At 47.7% G+C, this 18,662-nt stretch overlaps 1 protein-coding gene and 1 pseudogene across 1 annotated transcript in view; one reads left to right on the forward strand and one right to left on the reverse strand.

Moving 5' to 3' along the window:
* The window catches only part of LOC116462743 (uncharacterized), a 152,186-nt gene that overhangs the window by 57,237 nt on the left and 76,287 nt on the right, over positions 1 to 18,662 (forward strand). Inside the window, exons 22-28 of the mRNA XM_058433936.1 lie at positions 122 to 281; positions 532 to 611; positions 7,592 to 7,778; positions 8,771 to 8,926; positions 9,282 to 9,415; positions 9,840 to 9,998; positions 18,429 to 18,435. Of these exons, the coding sequence (XP_058289919.1) occupies positions 122 to 281; positions 532 to 611; positions 7,592 to 7,778; positions 8,771 to 8,926; positions 9,282 to 9,415; positions 9,840 to 9,998; positions 18,429 to 18,435 (883 nt within the window). The remainder of the gene's footprint in view (positions 1 to 121; positions 282 to 531; positions 612 to 7,591; positions 7,779 to 8,770; positions 8,927 to 9,281; positions 9,416 to 9,839; positions 9,999 to 18,428; positions 18,436 to 18,662) is intronic.
* LOC116462785 (small nucleolar RNA U13) lies at positions 2,062 to 2,150 on the reverse strand (annotated as a pseudogene).

Below are 18,662 nucleotides of genomic sequence, written 5' to 3' on the forward strand. Positions count from 1 at the left end.
ACTTCTGCAGGCGATTTTCAAACCTGAGAAATTCCTGGTTGGGGAATTGTGAGGACAACAGTGCGAGTGTCTGAAGGGTAGAGGTGGAGGCTCTCAATCTTGAAGACTCTGTTGTTTCCAGAAGGACAGCTGGTTCCCTCAAGAAGCCGTAGCCCACGTCTTCATGGGCACGCCCGGGTCGGAAGTGCCAAGGGACGTCGGGGTGGACATCAGCTACAGCTTGCCCCAAAGCAAGTTCCGGCTCAAGCTGCTCCATCCCAAGAAGAAAATCGAGCTGGACGGTAATGTCAACGTCCCTCCCTGATCACTGCGCCCCTTGCTCGGTGCCACACCCAGGACAGGGCCCCTGCAGTAAGCTGGCTCATAGGTTTGTCTGTCACCTCCTGAGGTCAGCACTAAATCCAGCCCCATTTTACAGGTGCTGCATTTTAGGCTCAGAAAATAAAAAGGCAGGCGGTCCTCCCAGGGGGATGGAGGGGCCAGATCCAGATGTTGAACTCTTGTCTCTAAACTCTTGTTTTGCACCCCCAGGAAGGATGGAGGCTCTTGGGAGTGCCCACAGGGGTCACTTGGAGCTGGTACTGGATGACAGGGACGTCTACTACATCAAGGTTTGCTCCACACCCTTGGCCCACCTGTGTCTGCACCTGCCACCTCCCCAGGGATTTCCTGCCCCCGTCCCAGAGCCCTGTTAATTATTGCCAGGACCTCTGCGATCTTCCCTTTCTACCTGCCATTTAACACGTGTTAGTTCTGTTACTGAGAAATGTATAAACAAGAAAAAAATGGGCTCAAATCCCACCGTCATTGATGTTAAAAATGGATATTAATAACACAGAAACATGCTTTTAAGAATTCAGGTGGGATGCGGTGGCTCATGCCTGTAATCTTAGCATTTTGGGAGGTCAAAGTGGGCAGATCACCTGAAGTCAGGAGTTTGAGACCAGCCTGGCCAAATGGTGAAACCCCACCTCTTATAAAAATACAAAAATTAGCCGGTCATGGTGGTGGGTGCCTGTAATCCGAGCTACTTGGGAGACTGAGGCAGAAGAATCACCTGAACCCAGGAGGCAGAGGTTTCAGTGAGCTGAGATCATGCCACTGCATTCCAGCCTGGGCGACAGAGTGAGACTCTGTCTTAAAAAAAGAAAAAAAAAAAAAAAGCCAGGTATGATGGCTTATACCTGTAGTTACAGAAAGTTAGGAGGCCAAGTTGGGAGGATCACTTGAGGCTAGGAGTTCGAGATAAACCTGGGCAACATAGCAAGACCCGGTCTCTATGAAACATTAAAAACTGTTAACCAGGCACAGTGTGGTGTGCCTGTAGTCTCAGCTATTCAGGAGACTGAGGCAAGAGGATTGCTGGAGCCCAGAAACTCAAGGCTGCAGTGAGCCATGCTTCTGCCACTGCACTCCAGCCTGGGTGACAAAGTAAGACCCCGTCTCTCAAAAAAACAATTCAGAATAGAGAAAGGTATAAATTGTAAGTTAAAGCATGCCACGTCCCAAATTTCCTACAGAAGTACTGATGCATGCCCTCAGAAACCTGTATTCATTTCCCAGAGCTGCCTTAACAAAGTACGCTAACTGTGGCTTCTACTACAGGAATTTATTCTCACAGTTCTGGAGGCCAGGAGTCTGAAATCAAGTTTTTTTTGTTGTTGTTGTGGTTTTTGTTTTTTGTTTTTCTTCCCCTCCTCCGTGAAGGCTGTCAGGGTGGATCTGTCCCAGGTCTCACTCCTGGATTCTAGAAGCTGCCAGAGCTCCTTGGCGTGGAGGTTGTCTTCTGTCTCTGTCTTCCCATAGTCTTCCCTTTGTAGGTGTCTGTGTCCACACATCCCCTTTTTATAAGGACACCACGCAAACGGGATTAGGGTTCACCCTCATCACCTCAGCTTAGCTTGATCATGTGTGAAGACCCTATTTCCAAATAAGGTGACGTTCACAGGTCCTGCGGCTTAGGGCTTCAGCATCTTTCAGGGAGACACAGTACAACCCATAACCCTATAGATTTGCAAATATTTGTAGTTTGGGTTTGTGGGTTTTATTTTGTCTTTTTCACATCAGGTGAGTGATGTGATGATGTAACAAGTTTTGAGGGAGGCACGTATCATACAATAGCATGAAAACCCAATTGTCATGCTTAGGTTGTGTTTTTTTATTTTTATTTTTTTTTTTTGAGGCAGGGTCTTGTTCTGTCGCTCAGGCTGGAGTGCAGAGGTGCAAACATGGCTCACTGCAGCCTTGACCTCCTGGTCTCCAGCGATCCTCCCACCTCAGCCTCCCGAGTAGCTGGGACTACAGGCATGTGCCACCATGCTTGGCTATTTTTTTTAATATTTTTGTAGAAATGGGGTCTCACTATGTTGCCCAGGCTGGTCTCAAACTCTTGGGCTCACACAATCTGCCCACCTTGGCCTCCCAAAGTGCTAGGATTACAGGCGTGAGCCTCCACTCCCAGTTTCCCAGTTTTTTGTTGTTGTTGTTTTTGTTTATTTTGTTTTTACCCTGTAAAGACTTTTTTTTTTTTTTACTCAAAAATATACCTTGGCAGCCGGGCGCCGTGGCTCACGCCTGTAATCCCAACACTTGGGGAGGCCAAGGTGGATGGATCACTTGAGGTCAGGAGTTTGAGACCAGCCTGGCCAACATGGTGAAACCCCATCTCTATTAAAAATACAAAAATTAGCTGGGTGTGGTGGTACATGCCTGTAATCCCAGCCACCTGGGAGGCTGAGGCAGGAGAATCACTTGAACCCAGGAGGCAGAGGTTGCAGTGAGCCAATTTCGTACTACTGCACTCCAGTTTGGGTGGCAGAGCGAGACCCCATCTCAAAAAAAATATATATATGTGTGGGTGCGCATGCATAGATGTATACACACACACACACAATACACATATACGTACATACACCTTGGCAATCTTTTTAGACCAGCATGCACTGATAAAATTTAAATTCTATTGTAGATTTCATTTAGATTAATTCAATCTAAATACTATTCTACAATTAAATAGGCAATGCACTTAAATGATTCAAAATTCAAAAGCTATGAAAGGGTATAGAACTGACTCTCCCATATGGTAGCCAGTGGCACACATGTTTATTGAAATCCAAGTGAGGCCGGGTGTGGTGGCTCACGCCTATAATCCTAGTAGTTTGGGAGGCCAAGAGAGGTGGCTCACCTGAGGTCAGGGGTTCAAGACCAGCCTGACCAACATGGCAAAACCCCGTCTCTACCAAAAATACAAAAAGTCGCTGGGTGTGGTGGTGGGCTCCTGTAATCCCAGCTACTTGGGAAGCTGAGGCAGGAGAATTGCTTGAACCCGGTGGGGGTGGAGGTAGCAGTGAACCAAGATCATGCCACTTTACTCCATCCTGGGCACCAGAGTGAGACTCCATCTCAAAAAAAAAAACAAAAACCTAAATGAATTAAAATTAAAGAAAATTAAAGATTTGGTTCTTTGGCTGCATGGGCCACATTTCAGGTGTTCCACAGCTTCATGTGGCCCTGAAACATTGTCCTCATTGCAGAAAGTTCTATTGGTTGGTGCTGGTGTAGACTTAAAACCTCTCTCCCGCCCCTCCTGAAAGCCAACCACTGTTAGGCGTTTTTTTGGTGATTCCTTTCTGAGATGATCTATGCACACGGTCAGCACATGGAGTTAATATATCCACTTTAAAGAAAATAAGTACCTCCTGTGTAGCACACATTACTGTAGAATAGTCCGTGGAATGGAGTTTATTCAGCTAGTTTAATAATGAAGGACTCTTGAGTTTTTTCTAGGTTTCTGCTCTTACAATTATTCTGCCATGAACACCATTCTCTCTGCAGAGTAAATTCTTAACAATGGAATTCCCTGGCCACAAGGTTTATATATTTTTTCTCTTTTCTTTTCTCTTTTCTTCCTTTCTTCCTTTTCTTTCCTTTCTCTCCCTCTCTTTCCTTCCGTCTATTCCCTCTTTTCCTCTTCCCACCTCTTTCCCCCACGTCTTCTCCCCGTCTCTTTCTCCCTCTCTCTTTTCCCTCTCTGCCCACCCCCCACCTTCTCTTTCTTTTACAAGGTCTTATTCTGTGTGGTAATCCTAGATCACTGCAGCCTCAAACCCCTGGGCTCAGGTGATCCTCTTGCCTCAGCCTCCCAAGTAGCTGAGACTACGGCCTGTGCCACCGTGCCCTTCTATTTTTCTTTTCTTTTCTTTTTTTTTTTTTTGTGAAGATGAGGTCTTACTATGTTGTCTAGGCTCGTTTTCATCTTACGAGGGTTCTTACCCAAGGGTACCTGGGTTCTTACCCAAGGGTTCTTACCCAAGGGTACCTGGACGGAACTTAGTCGCTTGAAGCCCCTGTCATTGTGTTGAAGTTTTGTGTCTGCCCTCCATCCTGCAAACAAGGTTGAAAACTTCCATCCACTTTTCAGGCAGATCTGTGACTTCAAAAAGTATACAAATGTTGGGAGGGTAAGGCGAGAGAATCACTTGAGGTGAGGAATTTGGGACTAGCGTGGCCAAGATGGTGAAACCCTGTCTCTACTAAAAATACAAAAATTAGCTGAGTGTGGTGGTGCATGCCTGTAGTCCCAGCTTCTTGGGAGGCTGAGGCAGGAGAATTGGTTGAATCTGGGAGGTGGAGGTTCCAGTGAGTCAAGAACATGCCACTGCACTCCAGCTAGGGTACAAAAAGCAGCTTTAGACTTGATCCCACCAGGCATGATTGCTGGGCACCTTCGGCAGTGGATCTGCTGATTCTGCCTCAGTTTACAGTGTCTTCTCAGAGAAGCCTGAAGTGGAGCGTCTGAAGCCGGAGCTGGATGTCTTGCTGCAAAAATACATTCTCCACTTCCAGCTCTGCCGTCAGCCTGGGTTGGGGGAACACGTATGTCAGGGGAGAGCTGTCTTCCTTCTAAAGCCCCACCTGCCTAATGGCTGAGACTTATGCCTCATTTTCAGAATTCCCAGGGGCCCTCGAACTTCTAGTTGTTTGCTAAATGTACAAGCACGGATTGCTTCTACCTCCTCGTGGAGCTTCCTGTTGGTCCCTATAGAGCTGTCTACAGCCTGGAAATGTTTGCCTTTGGAGAAATTCTAGTTCCACCTGCCCCAGACTCATCACAATTACAGTAACAGCTGGAACTCCGGAACTTTCTGGAGCCTGTTTCAGCAGACATGAGGTCCCCCCTTCAAGTCCTTTCTGTAACCCCATACAAGATGAAGAAACCGAGGCAGATGAGCTCATGAATATGAAGCCCCAGAGCTTGGGCAACTTATCTCAAAGCTTATGGGATTTAAGGTTGGTTTAGGGAAGAGTGTTCTGTTCAGTGCCCCCTCCTGCTAGTGTGCAAGGGTTGGGTCCTGGGTTGCCTGGAGAGCCCCAGTTTATGCCTGCTGACCTGACACATTTACAACTAGTGTTCTCTTTAACTGCAAAGTGTTCTGGTTTGGGTGAGAAATTCTGTGTTCACCCTGTTCACATGTACCTTGAGGAAGCTCTGAGAAGCACTGCACAGCCTCTGATACAGACTGGAGAAAGCCATCGCTAGAATGTGCCTGTCAGCAGGAAAAGCTGGGAGCAGAGTGGAGAGCGAGCATCTGTTTCTGTAAAAACAGAGGGAGTAGGGTGTGTCTGTATATTCGTGTGTGCACACGTACGTCCATACACATATGACATATCCATACCCATGTCCATACACATATACATCATACACACGTCCATATTTATACACACGAACGTCCACATGTAGACACATGTCTATACATTTGTATATACACACATCCATATATAGACATATCTGTGCACGTCTGTACAGAGTCCATTCACATCCATATTCGCACACATCCAAATACAGACCTATGTATGCACATTCATATACACTCATCTACATATATACATATCTTTTCACATGTCCGTGGTGTACACACGTCCATATACACCCATATTCACACAATCCACATGTGGACAATCTGTACACATTCATATACATGCATCCGTGTATATACACCTCTTTACACACATACATGTCCACACACACACACATGTCCATACAAACGTGTTCACACACACACCCACATAGACACATCTGTATATACGTTTATATATATACACGTCCATATATATAGATGTCTGTACACATATCCACACACATCCATATATACATATCTGTTCACATGTCCATACACACACATCCATACACACATCTGTATTCACACAATCCACATGTAGACATGCTTGTATGTATACATTCATATACACACATCATATATATACACCTCTTTACACATCCGTATACATATGTTCACACACATGTGCATACACACGTCTACACACATACATCCATGTATACACACAAACATCCATGTATACACACGTTCATATATCTGTATGCACCCACATGTCTGTATACACCCACATGTCTGTATACATACACGTCTGTATACACACACACCCCTGTGTACACACACATCCATGTATAGATACATCTGTACACGCATCCACGCACATTCATACACACACATCTGCACACACACCTGTGGGGATCGGGGACAGACAGCATTAAGTAGTGGCAGTCTGGTAATAGTGAGTGTTGTTTTGATGTCTTTTGGGTAAACTGACCAGCTGGTGGCCATCAGAGGGGTGTGGGGGTGGGGGGCCTGCAGGTTGGCGGGGCCATCAAAGATGGTATTCACAGTTGCTCGTGGCTTTTCCAGAGAATCTTCTTTGCGGGGCCGTGGAGTGTGTAGTGAGCTGTCCCCGTGGCCCATCTGTCAGTGTCTTCCCATGGCTAGGTCTGCACCACTGACCAGCAGAGAAAGTTCTGGCCTCACTGGCCTTCACAAGGACTTTGGGTTGTACTGTAAGAAAGGTTAGCGTGTTATCTTTCGACGTGTCTGGTCGCCGTGTGGAGATCAGTTGCCAGCAGCGGGGTGGGAGCTGGGAGAGCCAGGAGGATGTTGCAGGGCGACAGGCCGATGACCAGGGCTCCAGCTGGTGAGGCAGCAGAGGTGGCAGAAGTGGTTGATTCTAGACAGGTTCCACAGGGACAGTTGACTCGAGTTCCTGATGGATTGAATAAGGGGGATGTCAAGGAGAGAAGAGGAGTTCCTTATATTTATGTCTGAGTTTGTAACACAGGTTTCTAATTTTGAGAAATCCAGAGTTTAAAAAATTGGGGAAGGGCTGGGCACAGCGGTTCATGCCTGTAATCCTAACACTTCGGAAGGCCAGGGTGGATGGATTACTTGTGCTCAGGACCTTGAGACCAGCCTAGCCAACATAGCGAAACCCCATCTCTACTAAAAATAAAAAAAATTAGCTGGGTGTGATGGCTCGTGAGTGTAATCCCAGGGAGGCTGAGGCAGGAGAATCACTTGAACCCGGGAGGTGGAGGTCGTAGTGAGCCAGCATCCCACCACTGCACTCCAGCTTGGGAGACAAAGTGAGACTTTGTCTGAAGGAAAAACAAAAATTGGGTAAGGATCAATGTAGAAGGCTGTTAGCTGGGTTGTCTCCTGCCCTGTCTGGTCCCAGCTTGTGTGGTCAGGGCTGGGCCTGCTGGCCAAGCCTCTCCTCCCGGGTGACACCGAGGCCGTTTCAGGGCTGGAGTGACCTGCAGCCAGCCATGGGTGGCGAGGCCGAGCAGTTCCAGGCACAGCTGGAGGTGAAACTGGTGACGGGGGGCAGCCCCGTCGTCTTCACCGGGAACCTCACACGGCAGGCGGGCAGCAAGCTGGCCTTCTCTGCATCGCTGAGCCATCTGCTGAGTGGCCAGGCCCACGTGACAGGTAGGAGATGAGACCCCTTCTGTCCCCTCTGCTCTGTGGCCAGGTTAGGGTGTGGTGGCCCAAGTGCCTCCTTATGGTCCTCATCACCCCAGCTTCTCTTAATATCAACATCCCATCGAAGGGCAGATCCAGGCTCCTTGTGAGCCCCCAGAACCTCCTCCAACCTCCACCTGCACCCACAAACCTTAAAATAGCAACTTTTGGTCTGTTTTTATTCTGACCCAGGATAAGAAACACTTGTAACATTTTGACCTAAAACACAATGGGCATTGAAAACGCACACAGACTGAGAGGTGCTGGCCCTGGTGCTGGAGCTGGGGTGGTGGCGCCTGGGTGTGCGTCTCATGGGTGTTTGGAAGATTCCAAGGTAAGGACAGGAGCTGCAGCTGGGGGTACTTGGAGCAGTGGCTGTTGATCCCCTGATGTGGGCGTTTGGGAGTCATAACAGCTGGCTCAGTTTCACCTGTGTGTTCTGGCGGACCTTCTGTGTCTCAGAAGCTTCAGAAGGTGAAATTTACCCAACAACGCACGATGCGCTGTTCTTTCTTTTCTCTTCTGTCCGGTTCGGTTTTGTTTTATTCTACTTTATTTTTGGGCCAGGGAGTGTCTCACACGTGTAATCCCAGCACTTCAGGAAGCTAAGGCGGGAGGATTACTTGAGCCCAGGAGTTCAAGACCAGCCTGGGCAACATAGTGAGACCCTACTTCTACAAAAAATACAAAAATTAGCCAAGTGTGGTGGCACACGTCTGTAGTTCCAGCTACTTGGGAGGCTAAGGTGGGAAGATCGATTGAGCCTGGGAGGTCAAGGCTACAGTGAGCCATGATCAGGCCTGTCTGTGGCCTATTGTACAGGGTGTACGTGTTGGCTCTTCAAGGAGCCCCCAACGCCAAGGCCGCTCAGTGATTCCTGAGTCCCCTCTTTGCCTGGGGATGGGGGTGCTGGTCCCTGGGGGCTGACCCTCTCATCTGCCTGCTCTCTGTCCCTGCAGCAGTGCTGGAGAGGAAGGAGGAGAATGGACGGTGGGTGGCCGCCCTGGGTGCCGAGCTGTTCGTGCCAGGGCTGGTGGGGCTTCGTGCCCTTGGCCTGCTGCAGCAACGGGGCCAGCTCTGGACCAACTCCCTGAAGATCCAGTACAGCCTCCTGGGTAAGGCTCTGCGTGTCTGGTTGTGGGGCCGGTGGAGGTGGCAGGGCCTGCCCTGTTTCCTAGGGCTGTGGCTCTGGGAGCTAAGATACGCTGTCACCACGGGGTTTTCCATTAGTCATTCTGTTGGCTCTGAGTAGGACTGAGTACCTGCCCATTAAAAAGTGTGTCTGTTGAGGGGACATTCACCCATCTCTTAAGACCTCCCCATCGACAGGTTCTAATGGAGTCACAGGTGGAGCAGACGATGGTGGGGGTGTGGCTGAGGCCAGGCTGGGCCAGGCCCTCCGTCTCTTGGAGCCCTGGTGGAGGGCTGCCTGGCAGAGGAGGGCAGGGGTCTCTGGGTCGATCTGCTCAGGTCAGGCGAAGCAGGCGGCACACGAGTGCAGCACCAGCCAGAAGCTGCAGGCAGACAGCGGCTCAGACGGTGCCTACAGGCTGAAGCTGGGCCACGAGCTCCACTGCACACAGATCCTGGCCTTCAGCCACAAGGTGGGTACCCAGGCCAGGTGCGACATCTGGAGAGAGCACCAGAGTCGGGCAAGTGGTGATCTGAGTACCCTGAGCTCATCCCCAAAGAGATGGACTTGCTCACGATCACATAGCCATATGGGAATGGATACGGGGCTGGAACTTCAGCCTCAGTCTTAAGTCTATTCATCCAGGAATGCTTCAGCCCAGGAGGCAGAGGTTGCAGTGAGCCAAGATGGCGCCACTGTACTCTAGCGTGGGTGGGAGAGTGAGATCTTGTCTCTAAAATAAATAAATAATAAATTTTAAAAAATAATAGTGCTTTCTACAGAATCATCTCTTCTGAAAACCAGTCTGATATTCCTGGAGTGGGCGGCTGTGAGGAGGCCCAGGGACTGGGTGGGCAGGGCCTACATGGGCAGTTCACCGCCCATGTGTGTCCCAGGTCCAGCTCTGGCACGAGGAGGACTCGGGCCACCTGCACTCACAGCTGGAGGTGAGCTACGGGAAGCACTGGGACAAGAACAGCAACAAGAGGCATCTCCGTGTCAGCCAGACCTTCAAGAATGACTCGGGGCCCGCCCTGAGCAATCACTTCATGGAGGTGAGCCCGGCCACTGCGGCAGAGCCATGCCCCATGAGTCCAGCATGGACGGTGGGAGCTGGGGAACCCCCACGTGGCCCTCTGGCCCTGGCTGCAAGGATGCAACCAGCTGAAACTTAGCCTTGGTGACTTTCCCTTTTGCATCTCCAGCCCCATGTCCCCATGTCCCCAGGGGTGAGAAACACTTGTCAGAGTGCCAAGGACTGGCAGGAGGGCTTGGGAAACATAGATTTCCAACTGTAAAAATGGATTTTGGAAACAGCAGTTCGCTTTTAGTCTTTCCTGGAGGGTGGGTTGTTTTGCTGAGTTTGGACTGATGGTGTGCTCCGCAGCTGAACAGGTGGTGGTTCTTACACAGCACACATTTCACCTTGTATGTTTATTTAAAAATTGGTTTAGAGGCTGGGCGCAGTGGCTCACGTCTGTAATTCTAGCACTTTGGGAGGCCGAGGCGGGCGGACCACGAGGTCAGGAGATCGAGACTATCCTGGCTAACACGGTGAAACCCTATCTCTACTAAAAATACAAAAAATTAGCCGGGCGCAGTGGCGGGCACCTGTAGTCCCAGCTACTTGGGAGGCTGAGGCAGGAGAATGGCGTGAACCCGGGAGGCGGAGCTTGCAGTGAGCTAAGATAGCACCCTGCAGTCCGGCCTGGGCGAAAGAGCGAGACTTCGTCTCCAAAAAAAAAAAAAAAAATTGGTCTAGAATTTTTTTTCCCTTTTCATATCTAGTCATGCAAATGATCTTTTAAATATTAACTTTTAATTTTAATTGTGGTTAAGTATATGTCATGTAAAATTTACTGTTTGTTTTTTAATTTATTTTATTTTTTATTTTTTTGGAGATGGAGTCTCACTCTGTCGCCCAGGCTGGAGTGCAATGGCGTGATCTTGGCACACTGCAACCTCTGCCTCCTGGGTTCAAGCAATTCTCCAGCCTCAGCCTCTTGAGTAGCTGGGATTACAGGTGCCTGCCACCACGTATGGCTAATTCTTTTGTATTTTTAGTAGAGACGAGGTTTCTCCATGTTGGCCAGGCTGGTCTCGAACTCCTGACCTCAGGTGATCCGCCCACCTCAGCCTCCCAAAGTGCTGGGTTACAGGCATGAGCCACCACACCCTGCCATATTTACTATTTTAACCATTTTGGAGTTTAGTGGTGTTACGTGCATTTACATTCTTGTGCAACCATCACCACTACTTATTTCCAGAACTTGCAAAACTGCAAGTCTGTAGCCAGGAAATGCTGACTCCCCATTCTCTCCTGCTCCCAGTCCCTGGAAACCACCATTCTACTTTGTGTTTCAGACTTTTGACTATTCTAGCTACCACAGAGCCATGGAATCATACAGTATTTGTCTTTTTTTTTTTTTTTTTTTTTGAGACAGAGTTTCGCTTTTGTTGCCCACACTGGAGTGCAATGATGCAATCTTGGCTCACTGCAACCTCCGCCTCCCGGGTTCAAGCGATTATCCTGCCTCAGGCTCCCAAGTAGCTGGGATTACAGTCACCTGCCACCACACACGGCTAATTTTTTTTTTCTTTTTTTTTGAGATAGAGTCTTGGCCTGTTACCCAGGCTGGAGTGCAATGGCACGAACTTGGCTTACTACGACCTCTGCCTCTGGGTTCAAGCAATTCTCCCTGCCTCAGCCTCCTGAGTACCTGGGATTACAGGCACCCACGACCACGCCCGGCTAATTTTTGTATTTTTTAGTAGAGATGGGGCTTTGCCGTGTTAGCCAGGATGGTGTTGAACTCCTGACCTCAGATGATCCGCCTGCCTCGGCCTCCCAAAGTGCCGGGATTACAGGCGTGAGCCACCACGCCCAGCCCTGGCTAATTTTTTGTATTTTTAGTAGAGACTGGGGTTTTACCATGTTGGCCAGGCTGGTCTTGAACTCCTGACCCCAGGTGATCCACCTGCCTCAGCCTCCCATAGTGCTGGGATTACAGGTGTGAGTCACCGTGCCTGTCCTGTCCTTTTTTCGACTGGCTTATTTTACTTAGCTTGTCCTCAAGGTTCATCCTTTTCGTAGCATGTGTCAAATTTTCTTCCTTTTTAAGGCTGAATATTCCATTGTCTGTGTAGACAGCATTTTGTTTATCCATTCATCTGTTGATGGACATGTGGGTTGCTTCCATCTTTTGGTTATTGTGAATAAATTGAATAAATGCTGTTATGAATGTGAGTGTGCAAATATCTGATGCTTTCAATTGTTTCAACTGCTTTCAATTCTTTTTTTTTTTTTTTTTTTTTGAGACGGAGTCTTGCTCTGTCACCCAGGCTGGAGTGCAGTGGCGCGATCTCGGCTCACTGCAACCTCCGCCTCCCGGGTTCACGCCATTCTCCTGCCTCAGCCTCTCCGAGTAGCTGGGACTACAGGCGCCCGCCACCACGCCCGGCTAATTTTTTTTTGTATTTTTGGTAGAGACGGTGTTTCACCGTGGTCTCGATCTCCTGACCTCGTGATCCGCCCGCCTCGGCCTCCCAAAGTGCTGGGATTACAAGCGTGAGCCACCGCGCCCGGCCTCTTTTGTATATATACCTGGAAGTGTCATTTCTGGGTCATATGGTAATTCAATCTTTAATTTTTTTTTTTTTTTTTTGAGATGGAGTCTGGCTCTGTCCCCAGGCTGGAGTGCAGTGGTGCCATCTCGGCTCACTGCAAGTTCCACCTCGTGGATTCACACCATTCTCCTGCTTCAGCCCACACCCAGCCGGTGGATCAATTTTTTAAAAGTGAGAGACTGTTTTCCAGACACAAATATCCGCAAATGCAAAGGCCCTGGAGGGTGTCTGGGGAGCAAAATAAGGCCTCCAAGCCTGCAGGATAATGAGCAACGGGGAGAGCGGGGTGGGACAAGGCTGGAGAAAGAGGCAGGGACCTGACGCTTGACTGGCAAAGGTAAGAAGTTAGGATGTAATTGTAAGCATCATGAGACTCCTTAAAGATAAGGTTTTCATTTGTTTGTTTTTAAAATTAAGACAGGTTCCTACTATGTTGCCCAGGGTCATCTCAGACTCCTGGCCTCGAGAAGTCCTCCCGCCTTGGCCTCCCACAGTGCTGGGATGACAGGCGTGAGCCACCGTGCCTGGCCCAGTTTGAGTCTTGAGTTAGCCTAGCCAACAAAAGGAGAAAGTGTTCCAGGAAGGAGGCATAGCTTGAGCAAAGGCCTGGAGGTCAGAAATCTGAGCTGTTACCCAAGGAGGCCCCACAGCCAACACTCACCTTCCCACCTCCACAGAGTGGCCCGTGATGTGTCCTTCCACTGCCCGCCTGCCACAAACAGCGGCCGCCCATTGTACTGCACCTTCAGGTGACTGCTGCTCTCCACATAGGGCAGGTGGAGGCTCAAGTGGTGCAACTGCACGCGGCAATCCACCTGCCTCTCAGGCACCTGCAGCACAAACTGGAGAATGCCCACCCCCCCCCCCACAAGATGCCAATGGGATCATGCCACCCCTGGCCTAGAATGTGCCCGGGAAGTCGAGGCAGCAGTGAGCCAAGACTGCACCACTGCACTCCACACAGGCAACGGGAGTAGAACCTAGCCCAAAAAAAAACAAAAAACAAGGAGCGTTGGTAAGGATGTGGAGAAATCTGAATTTTCATACGCTGATGGTGGGAATGTAAAATAGTGAAGCTACTGTGGAAAACAGTGTGGCAGTTTTTCAAAAAATTAAAGATCGGGCCGGGCACGATGGCTCATGCCTGTAATCCCAGCACTTTGGGAGGCCGAGGCGGGCGGGTCACGAGGTCAGGAGATAGAGACCATCCTGGCTAACATGGTGAAACCCCGTCTCTACTAAAAATACAAAAAATTAGGCGGGCATGGTGGCGGGCGCCTGTAGTCCTAGTACTTTAGGAGGCTGGGTGGGGATGCGGATTACTTAAGGTCAGGAGTTCAAGATCAGCCTGGCCAGCATGGTGAAACCCCATCTCTACTAAAAATACAAAAATTAGCCATGTGTGGTGGCAGGCACCTGTAATCTCAGCTACTCAGGAGGCTGAGGCAGGAGGATCGCTTGAACCCAGGATGCGGAGGTTTCAGTGAGCAGAGATCACACCACTGCACTCCAGCCTGGGCAACAAGAGTGAAACTCCATCTCAGAAAAAAAAAAAAAAGGGTTCACCATAGTTTATCCATGAATTTTTTCAATTTTTTCAATTTTTATTTTTATTGAAGTGATATCTTGTTTAAAAGTGAATTCGGCTGTGAGTTGCTCACTGTCGAAGCTGGGTCCCATGGGGGCTCGTCATATTATGCTCTCTGCTCTTGTATAGACTTGAACTACATCTTCTAACAGTTGATTAAAGTTTATAAGAGAAATACATCCTCTGTGTCACATCTGTCTACCTTGTTTGTTTTTCTTTCTTTTTCTTTTTTTTTTTTTTTCTTTTTTGAGATAGAGTCTTACTCTGTCACCCAGGCTGGAGTGCAGTGGCATGATCTTGGCTCACTGCAACCTCTGCATCCAAGACTCAAGCTATTCTCGTGCCTCAGCCTGCCGGGTAGCTGGAATTACAGGTGTGTGCCACCAAACCTGGCTAATTTTTGTATTTTTAGTAGAGACGGGGTTTCACTATGTTGGCCAGCCTGGTCTTGAATTCCTGAGCTCAAGTGATCCACCTTCTTTGGCCTCCCAAAGTACTGGTATTACAGGTGTGAGCCACTGAGCCTGGCCCCTACCACAAGTCTTGCTTAAAACAGTAAGCACGCTAAATTCTTTTAGCCATTTTTTCTGTTTATATTATCCATCTTTTGAAATAATATAATCATGCTGTTATTTCTTGATTTTTCAGCTTTAGGTTTCTTACTAGACAGGATAAGAATTTAACTCTTAGATTGGTGCCCCTTTCAAATACATATTTCCCTCCATTTTCTTAAAAGAGTTACCTTTTATTAACATCTGAAGCTTGCCCAGTTATAGCTATAAATGTCTTACATAGCTGAGATATATGGTGTCCTATCATGGTGACTTATTGTTTTTTTCTGGAGTTTGTAATTGCCTTCATTTTTCTATTTGATTAGTTTTCTATAATTTTTGCCCACTAATTACAGAATTTTCGGCAGCATTGCAAAACTTTTTTCCATGTGGTCAGACACATCAGATTGTTCACTGACTTCAATTAGTTCTGATATTTTTCTTGGGGACCCTCTTCCTGGAGCCTGAGTCCTGCTCCATAGTAGACCAGTTGCACAGCTATGGTTCTGCAGCCTCCCTTTACCACCAACCTGGGAATGCCTTTTACTTCTCCTCTGGGTCACAATCCCTTTTTCTTAAACCTGTGTCATCTCTCTTGGTTTATTCCTTTGTTCTGATGGAGTACATCTTTCAGTAGCTTCCAAAGAAAGCATACATGGGAGGTGTATTCATTTCCAAGGGCTTCTGTAACTAATTACTGAACTGGGCAGCTTAAACAACAGAAATTTGTTCTTTCACAGTTCTGAAGGCTGTAAGTTTGAGTCACGGAGCCACCAGGGCCATGTTCCCTCTAAGGCTCCGGGGAGAACCCTCCCTTGCCTTTTCCAAGCATTTGGTGATGGATGTTGAAGGTTGGTGTTCCTTGGCTTACGGCCACATCCTCTCTAATCTCTGCGTCTTTTGTCACATGGCATTCTCCCTGTGTGTGTGTGTGTGTCCAGATTTTTCTTTTCTAATAGAGACATCAGTTGTATTGGGTTAAGGGCCTGTCCTATTCTAGTATGACCTCATCTTGACTTAATGATGATATCTGCAATGACTCCATTTTCAGTTAAGGTCACATTGGGAGGTATTTGGGATTAAGACTTCAGTTAATCTTTCTGGGGAACACAAGTTAACCCATCACCGAATACAAACATTTTGAGACCCTAAATGTTGAAAATGTCTTCATTCTACTGGGACAGTTTGAATGGAGAATTTTAGGTTGGAAATAATTTTCTCTTGGGATTTTGAAGGCATTGCTCCATTGTTTTGAATTAATTGGGAGATCTGATGCTTTTTCTGATTTATCATCTTTTGTATGTGACCCTTTTCTCACTGTCTTAGAAGCTTTTAGGAGCTTGTCTTAGTCCTGTTGGTGGTAAATCTCATTACGAGGTACCTTGGTATGGATCTATGTTCCTCCGTTGTATTGGGTCCTTAGCATAGGGTGTTTCAATTTGGAAACATGTCATTTTGATCTGGGTAATTTTGTCTTACAGTTTCTTTGATAATTTCCTTTCTTTGTTTTCAAATTCCTATTGGTTAGATGTTGGTCCTCAGAAAACTGAGCTTCTAATGTTTTCTCTGTTTCTCTTTTCAAACTTGTTTTTATTTTTGTCTTTTTTCTTTTTATTTTTTGGAGAATGGACTCTCCGTATGTTGCTCAGGCAGGTCTCAAACTCCTGGGCTCAAGTGATCCTCCTGCCTCTGCCTACCAAAGAGCTGGGATTAGAGGTGTGGGCCACCGCACCTGGCCTCCTTGTTGCTCTTTTGTCCTATTTCTTTGTCCTTTGGTTCTATTCAAGAGCCGATTTCCTCGACTTCATACGCCAGCCCTTTTACTAGCATTTTTATTTTGGATTATCTTATATTTTCAAGAGCTCTTTTTTGTTGTTCCTTTCTTACAGTGTCCTGTTCCATGAATGCAATTGTCTTCTCTTAGAGTATAAGTTACAGAATTTCGGGGAGTTTTATCTGTTTCCTCCGAGTTTCTTTTTTCTTTTTATTTCTTTATTTCCTGTTGGAGGCTTTCCCCCAAATGCTAAGCCAGCCTTGGATATGTGCTTATGTTTGAGTCGGCTGCTCAAAACATTGGTTACCCTGTTTTCAAACAGGGTAATTATGTTTTGAGTGTACTCAGAAGCTGCCTGAGGGCTTAATTAAAACCAGCAGTTTAGCAAAGTTAGGGATCTCATATTCTAGAGCAGAAGTTTAAAAGTTTGTTTAAAAATATCTATTCTCCTTAAAATCCTTTTATAAAACTTACAGTAAGAGATCTGCTGAAACAGAGGAGAGAACACATTTCCACACTTGGCCACCTCTTGACTCGCCTGGATCCCATTAGGGGAGAGTGAGTGCTAGTTCTCTGCCAACCCAGGATTAGGCCCTAAGGTTGCCGTAAAAAGGATCCCGGGAGAAAACTCAGGAATAAAAGTGGAGAAAGTGAGACATCTGACTAAAATGACTAGAAGCCCTTAGGAAGTAAAAAAGGAAAAGGAAACTGAGAAACCAGAAAAATCATCAGACCAGTTAATTCCCCTTTGGAGTAACTGGAGATCCAGAGCTTCCTAAAAGATTAGAAATCTGAATTTGAAGAGTTGAGGGAGAAGAATCATGAATGGCCTAAAGCAGTTGCCCAGTGTCTCACGCAGAAGAGCATGGAGAAGAACTGGCAGGAATGTCCCCAGATGGTGACAAGTTTGCAGGACTTTTACTGGATGACCCATGAGGCCACCCAGAGGCCCAGGAGCCAGCCCTGGCCCTGTCCTCTTGGAAAGACTCTACACAGGATTTTGGGATACAAATGGAAGGACAACATGTTTTCAGGTCCTGCCCGGGCAGATGCAGTCATCCTTCCAGCTCCGGAGTTCCAAACCCAGGCCTGTGCCATCCCCATTCACTTTGAGGGGCCTCTGTGGGCTCCCCAACACATGAGCTGTGTGCAGGATCCTCGGGTACCCAGAGGGGCACCCTCGATCATGAACCCTATGTGTGGTCAGCGCTAGGTCTGTTGCCTGCCTTTCCTTCAGCAGCCCCTAGCCTCCTGCAGCAGTGGCTGCTCTCTTCTGGTTCTGATCCAGGTCTTGAACTTGGGAGACAATTAGAACCTCGATCCCAATTCTGTCTGAAAGCGACAGAATAACATAATCTATACACTGGCGCATGACTCTTGGCCCAGCCCAGTGTAATGAGAAATAAATGAATGACCATGACCTCAAAAGCAAAAAAAAAACAAACAAAAAACAAAAAACTGAGCAACCAGGCAGATGTTCTGGAGGGCCCGAGTTTGCCAGATCGCAACTGTGATCTATAAAGTGAAATAAGATCTTTATCACCATGAAAGAACATGAATGAAATAGAAAACTAATTGGAGACTGAAAACTTGTTTGGAAAGAGTCGCTATGTATAGGTGGGAGCATGTGAGGACTGGTGGGTTTCCCTGTCAGTCAAGCAACTGGGTGGGGACCTGGCTCTCCAGGGATCCGTGCATTCCTTCTGTTCTTCTATGGTGCCAACTTCCCGCTTCCCGTGGGAAGGGAGCAACTGGGCAGGGACCAGACTGCCCACTCTTCAATGTCTCCCTGTTCTCAACTCCGCGGTGCCTCCCTCCCCTCACTGTGTCTTTGTCCCTGCATCTGAGCCCTTCTGCCTCAGTTTCCCCAGACAGTAAATCTCCTGTCTCCAGCAGGGGTGGGTTGCCTGCCCCTTTGACTAACTCCCCCTTGTCTTTCATTTAGGTATCACGTAAATTGTCACTTCCTCCTAGAAGCCTTTGCTGACCTACGCAATTTTTATCAAATTCCTTCTTTATTGTTTTTCTTCACAGCCTTCAGCATTTCTACCTGTGTGTGTGTGTGTGTGTGGTTTTTTTTGTTTTGTTTTGTTTTTTGTTTTGTTTTGTTTTGTTTTTGAGACAGGGTTTTCCTCTGTTGCCCAGGCTGGAGTGCATTGGCATCATCACAGCCACTGCA

Source organism: Hylobates moloch, unplaced genomic scaffold (genome assembly GCF_009828535.3).
Source record: "Hylobates moloch isolate HMO894 unplaced genomic scaffold, HMol_V3 SCAFFOLD_23, whole genome shotgun sequence".
NCBI lineage: Eukaryota > Metazoa > Chordata > Mammalia > Primates > Hylobatidae > Hylobates > Hylobates moloch.